Source organism: Merops nubicus, unplaced genomic scaffold (assembly GCF_000691845.1).
Source record: "Merops nubicus isolate BGI_N331 unplaced genomic scaffold, ASM69184v1 scaffold5355, whole genome shotgun sequence".
In the NCBI taxonomy this organism is placed as follows: domain Eukaryota; kingdom Metazoa; phylum Chordata; class Aves; order Coraciiformes; family Meropidae; genus Merops; species Merops nubicus.
In genome coordinates this window covers 3510-10459 of record NW_008608902.1, presented here as the reverse complement: position 1 = coordinate 10459, position 6950 = coordinate 3510, and the positions used below count along the sequence as shown (strand labels likewise).

The window sequence follows — 6950 nt, the reverse complement described above, 5'->3', positions numbered from 1 at the left end:
GTAAGAACTTGGTAGCATAATGCCTGCTGTGACGTTGCTGAGGGGTGGGGGGGACAACACACAGCACAGGATCAGCAGAGATGCGGGAGGAAGAGTGCGTTTGAGGGAGACAGAGAAGCAGCACCAAGAGAGAGCAAGCAAAGCAGCTGGCCCAGAAGCCATCTCAGCAGGCACCGAGCTACAGCAAGCCAGCTACTCCTCATAGAACGTTCTGCCCCAGAACAGTTCACGTGCAGACAAAGACAAAAGCATAGGTTGGAGCAGCCACACTATCTAAAAGCAGCTGCTGAATGACTGTAGTTTTTTTCAGGTTTGACATCAAGCTTTTTATTCAGTGCTAACACCAGAGGAAGTCAAACTTTAGAGGGAAAGGAGGCAGTCACTGAGTCCATAGAACAGAGAGGTTTGATTGTCATTTTTGCTAGCATAATCATTGGTGTGCAGTTCAGGGTCTGTCTAGTACGAATGAATAAATCAATACCACTTTCCTTTGGTGTTTTGTGAATAAATCTCTCTAGAAAATAGCCTGACTTTGCATCATCAATTTCTGTTTTATGGGAAGTAAGCTGCTGTCATTAGGCAATTGCAAAGTATGTGAGGTTGTAGAACATCTCAAGAGAAAAAGGAAGAGCCTGAAAAACAATGGACAAAATATTAATCTGTCCTGACTTGATTAACTTGAAATAAGATAGCCCCAACCCATAAAGAGTGGGCTTTTTTAGGATTTTGAGACATTGAGTGTTGTTTCTTCACTTTAGATTCAGAATGTAAAATTTCTCAAGGGAATTAGAAAACTATTTCTTCCCATAATAAAAGACTTCGGCATATGAACCACGCAATGGGTAGCCCTTAGCACCTTGCTGTGTCAGGAAATGACACATACACAAGAAGCCCACAGCATAGACAGATGTGTCAAACCACACTCCACTGGTTCTAGTCAAACTATGGAGAATTTACTGTAGCAAAATGTAGGTGCAACACATTACCTATAATTAAGTGCCAATCTCAGCAATATGTCTAACTAAGAGATAGTTCCACAAAAGTGTCACCATGGTGCTCCATAGCTGTCACAGACCCAAGTGAGAGGGGACAGGAGTTACTAGGAAAATAAATCTGTGGTTCCCACACCTCATCTAAGAAGGATGTTGAAATGCAGAAGACCCAGAGAACCACCACAAGGTCCATCTATAGGCATCAATCAATGTTAGTACAAACAACATGTAAAAAGATGAGCATTCTTTAGACTGCATATCACAACTGAAGGGGCACTATAGGACCTGTACTATAGTGAAAATTGCCTATGATGCTCACCATCTGTTCTAACACAAGAACTAGAAGGCATCAACTACTGCTAGTAAGAAGTTCAAGTCAAACAAAAGCAGGTGCTTCTTCACACAGGCAAGGCTGGGCTGTGAATCTCCCAAGTACAGGGTGCTATAGATGCTAGCAGCTTACTAGAATATAGAAAACGTCTGCCAGTTCATGGAAGAGAAGTCCATCTACAAAACCAACCAACCAACAAAAAAAAGCCACCACCCCACACTAAACCACTACTCTGACTTAGAACCTTCAAGTCATAAAACTGATTAGGAAAATATTCTGGGAGAACACCACTGCTTGTTTAAGAACTCTTAAATTCTTCAGACTTTTCACCAACTAAAGGCCAAGATCAATGCAAGATAGCAACCTAGAAAACCTTGAACTGTACAACATCTGTTCTTGTGTAGTCATCTTTCTTTTGATCTGTTAAAACCCTTCAACACATTAGCATAATATTCAATGCAATTGCCCATACATAAATTTAATTATGCTTCACTCACTCACCCTCTCCCTTGCCTTCCCTCTCTCTCTTTTCAGATTAAAGAAAGTCCAGATGGGGTGCAGGTGCTGCAAAATGATACAAAGGTACAACAAACTGAGAGTTGCTTAGACTGAATAAAAGAAGTGCATTAAAACGTGTGTCTGTCCTCCCCTACACCTGTTGCTTAAATTAAGCTTTCTTACAATGTTGGAGTTTTCCTGAAATTTACAGCATCTTTAAAGTGATGCCAGAGCACAGGCATACTGATTTCCTGTGAAAGTCCTGGATTTATTGTAATTAAGCTCCAGTTCTGTAATTCCTATCTAACAGGAAGAAAAAAAAAAAAAAAAAAAAAAAGGTGTGGCATTGAAAACTCATCTTTCTCATTTAGGTAGCACAAGCTTCCCTCAACTCAAAAACAAGGAGCACAGACTTGGCAGCTCCACCCTCTCTCCTAAACAATGAAAATTAACCACAGATCCTCACTTCCATCATAACTTTTAAACTGTAGTTAGTTGTGGAAACAATTCCCCCAGCAATAGTCTGCCTGGAGAGTAAGACTGGCTAGTTTTAGAAAGATAAGTGGACAGTTACTCCTTCCCTTGACCACATCTCTAGAATAGTTTAAAAAGTGTGAAAAAAACCTCAGTGCTATGACACAAAGGTGGGAGATAAAGAGAAACGCTCTGGAAGAAGTAAGTCAATGAACACATGGATTGAGAGGAAATATTAAGAAAGAAAAAAGGAGGAAACAAAGTTAAAAAGAACAAAAAGGTAAGACTTTAAAGGAAGAACACCAGGGGAAAACAAGCGAGACATTTTAGCAGCTACATGAGGACATACTAATTAACAACCTATGTGATGACTACTCATTGGCTAATCAACCCCCACAAATAAATAAAAAAATAAAGCTGGAAACAGCCACCACAAGGTTCTCTGACATCCTCCTTATGTTCCTGGTGGTCTCACTAGAGTGGTTAGTAAAAAATGAAGCTTAATCTTTTTTCTGATTATATTCATTAACAACATAATTAACATTTCCTTTACAAATTTTCCTTATTCTAGCTATATTTTTGATTCAGAGGAAGTACAATCACCTGGATGCATTCATGAAGTAAACAGCTATAAATACAATGAGCAAGGCAGCAATACATCCAAATTCAAAGAGAACAATGAAACTCAACAACATAGAAACAAACTCCAAAAGGATGAACTAAACAGAGCAGAAAATACAAATCGGGTAAATAACACAAAAGAAACTCTCTGGAACCAAGAGGGCAACGATTTTCAAGAGGATGGCCTTGTAAAGTGTGCTGCAAAGCCTGATGTTGCAGTCAATGGCGGCAACTCCTGCGCTGGAGCGCACCCCGTGCTCAGTCCCAACGCAAACGCGGTGCCAGACGCCAGCGAACAGGGAACCTCCAGCCAGCCAGAGGCTTCTTCAGCCAGCAACAGAGACCTTTACACCAAACCAAACAGGCCTGGCCCAGAGCTTGACCTAGCGGCAGGCAGGCAGAGGAAAGAAGCCAGCAATGAGCCAAACAGTATTCAAGATAAGAACTCTGGGTCTGCAGAAGGCAGCACTTTTTTCAACGGAAGTATCACACTGGAGACACAAAATAATGCCATACAACTGCCAGATACTGATTATCCACAAAATGGGAATCAAACCAGGAACTATGTTAAAAAGGAAAGCTCTTCAGTCAGCTGTGCACATTCAGGACAAAACCATGGCCTTTCAGCAATACCAGGGCAGGACCTTCGTGTAACGCTCCCGTCGCCTGTGGAGGAGAACAGTATTCAGTCTTTTAAAACTGCCTCCACAAGTCCCAGTGAGGGCATGACTGGTGGTGACACTGCCGTGGCTGTTACCAAAGTAGCACAGGCACCCCCACACCCTAACCATCGAGACACCAATGGAGAAACCGAGGAGGAAGATGCAGAAGTTGCAGCGGCTCTGGCTGCACTAGAAGCTGCAACTGCAGGGGAAGATGTGGAAGATGATGATGAGTACTAGATGAGGGTTTCTTTCTAATACACTGTGTAAGATCCAGATTTTATTTCTGGACCTATATGAATACACGTACAGCACATGTGGACAGCTGTTGCAAACAGCACGTATTAAAGGAGTTGGGACTATACCACTGTCCCTTCAGCTGTTTTATACAGCCTTTTAACTTCTACTGCCTGAGGTACAGAAGTGCTCCCTTGGCTAGTGGTGATACTAACACTCTTCTCCATGGGACCAGCCGGGAGGGCAAAGCAGCATTTCTTCCACACAGGATATTCTGCTGTGTACCCACCTCACCTGGACTCATGCAGACACTTCCCTTGGTTTTGACCCTCAAGAGGGTCTGCGCACACTCCATGTTCCAGGTTCAGAAAACTTCTATTATTTAAAACAGAACTATAGAAGCCACAGAGTTAGAAACCACAGATTTTCATCATGTTAGCACAAAGGAGTAAAACTGACCCAAAGTTCTATGATTTAATGAGGTATAAAATAGAGAAGGCAGCTTGGCTTGCACTTCACTGCAGTTACAGTTCCATTCCAGATCAAACCTAAACCCGTGCACGTGCGGCCGCTGTTAGGATGATAACCTCACCTCTTCCCCTCACCTTCCCCAAACATTGTTTGATAACCCAAGGGACCTGCTTCAGTTCATTAAGCCAACAGAAGCCTAGCCAAATCCCAGAGAGTAAATTCCTGCTTTTTTTTAATGAGCTGAAGTAGCTCACAGAAGAATTGCACACACACTATCAGAGGTGCTGGAGAAGGATCAAAACTAAGTCCTACCAGTTTGGGTAGATTAAAATGACAACCTGAGACCTCTCAACTCTGCTAAATTTTCCAGCCACACACCACTTGCCTTAGCAATACAGTCTGCAAACAGGTTTTTCCCAAACACCCCCAGTAAGATGTGTTTTGTTTATACATAAAAAGCAAGAGCCAGTGTGGACCTGACTGTGCTGCAGTCAGACTCACAGCAGGAAAGGGATTGAGCTCCCAAGTTGAATTAAGACCTCAAAATATCAGCTGCAGTCCTGGAATGTTTACCCTTTCTCTGATTCTCAGAGTAGTATATTATGAGGTATACTTATGTATTCTCATAAGTATGTTACCTTACTTATGAGAAAAAAAAAAAAAAGGAGTTAGAGACCAACTTGGTGCTACCAAGTCATCAGAACATAATCTTAATGATTGAACTAGAATGTGCTTGACATTTTATACTGAAATTTTGTGGTTTCTGAGTTTGTCAAACTCAATAAATTTTTTTAAGCCTATAAAAAAAAAATCACCTGGTGGCTTTTGTGCTTTATGCATTTTCTGATTATATAAAAGTTACATAAAAGAAGTACTGTAAGGCAAATCCCCCACTTCGATACATGAAAAGCACCAACTATGTTTGTATATGCAACTATACAAACAGCAGTATATGCTAAAACCTAGTTTAACCATTAACATAGGTAAAGATCAGAATATAAGGAGGTGAGTTTTAAGTAATATGTAGATATTTAAATTATTTCTGTTTAAATACAGATTCCTTCTTTTCCTCCAAATACTGCAAGGTTTGTTTCTCAAGATATTAATGATACCTTTAGGAGCAATTAAAAAAAAAACTACACACACTAAAAGCTTCAAAAGAATTATTTTCAGCTACTGATGAAAGTCACCACGTTGTATCTGTAAAATAAAAAAAAAAGCTTTATATGTTTTTCAAGTATTGCAGTACTTGATTTCTCTGCCAATATCCTAATTTAATAGGCCCTTCCAAGCATTTTCCTAAGTGCAGACAGGTTTTCCATGCACATTTGTGGATGGAAGATGACGATACCACTGAAAGCCATTGCACATTGCTGGTTATGGTCACCACAGGACATAGCACATGTATGCTTTCATATAGGGTGGGCCCTGAGAGCATCACCAGGCCTGACAGACGCTGGCACCCCCCAGAACTCCCCCTGCCCCTCCCAGGGCCCCATGCCATCAGACCCTGTGCCAGCTCCCCAGAGCCCTGCTCAGCCCGGCCAAGCCCCACCGCCGGTGCCCGATGCCCGGGGCTGAGGCTGCCCCCGTGCCCCCCAGCGCTCGCTGGCTGGGGCATGGGACAGGCCCTGGCTGTGAGGTCCAGCCCTGCTGTCCCCAGGGGAGCCTCCACGGCTCCTCACATCCAGCCCCAGGGAGCCACCAGCCCCTGCTGCACCATGACATGAACCATGAAAAAAAAAAAAAAAAAAAGAGAATTAAGTAAAAAAAAAGCTAAAAAAAGAAATGGGACAAACGTGAGGAAACTTAACTGATTTTTCAATATCCACTCAATTACATTTTTCTAACCTGAACTTCAACTGCAAATCACAGCTAGTCTTCATCTTGCTCGCCAAGAATTAAAATACTCTAGAAAGCACCTGCTCAAACCTAACCAATGTCCTGGGCACTCCAAACAGGCACCTCTCCTTTCAGCAGCTGCTTCCAGTCTTGAACCACTAGATTTAAATATTCTGCAGAGAGATAGCTGGGCCACAAACAATGTATTTCTCGTGGCCCAAGTCTTCATTGGTTTAAATATAAGAAAGGCAAAAAACAGTGCAAAGCAACTGTATTCACTGCATGGGGATTAACTCTCAATGCTTCTCTTAACAAGAGTCAGGCATATGCATATCTCAAATCTGCAGGATATGGAAAGCTTCCATAAAATTAAATCTGTGAGGGAGTGCCAACCTTCAGAGTTCTCTTACCTGTTATCTAGAACCGCCCTGTGCAGTTTGGTTTTTTTTGTTTTGTTTTGGTTTTGTAGGGTTTTTTTGTAGTTTTGGGGGGTTTTTTTTGTTGGTTGGTTTTATATAGCAATGTATTTATATATATATAAAATTTTTTGTATTTATATGTTTGTTTCTCTTCAGCTCTAACATGTCACAGCTGAGTGTCAGGAATTCTTAGCCATTTCTCAGACTGTTATGCACTTTTCAGGATAAATTACTTCAGAAATAATTTTTAAATATCACAATTTCCCCCAGAAAAATCAGCTTTTAAATAATTATGCGAGAACTGAATCTTATTCACTTCCTTCAGATGCTGATGCAAAGAAACACAAACACTGTCAGCTTGAACAACCCATTTCGCTCCGACATTTGAGAAAGTAAAATTTAC

At 41.5% G+C, this 6950-nt stretch overlaps 1 protein-coding gene across 1 annotated transcript; it reads left to right on the top strand.

The window, feature by feature from the left end:
* The first annotated feature begins 1873 nt into the window (after window positions 1-1873).
* Window positions 1874-3818, top strand: LOC103773049 (chromosome unknown open reading frame, human C4orf19). Its single transcript, XM_008940401.1, has 2 exons — window positions 1874-1905; window positions 2867-3818. The coding sequence occupies exons 1-2, from the start codon at window positions 1874-1876 to the stop codon at window positions 3816-3818; spliced, it is 984 nt and encodes a 327-aa protein (XP_008938649.1).
* Window positions 3819-6950: the final 3132 nt, after the last annotated feature.

Coding starts and splice junctions, on each gene's coding strand:
- LOC103773049 (XM_008940401.1), top strand. CDS start 1,874: ATGGGGTGCAGGTGCTGCAAAATGATACAAAG. Junction 1,906..2,866: donor TGCTGCAAAATGATACAAAG/GTACAACAAACT, acceptor TCCTTATTCTAG/CTATATTTTTGATTCAGAGG.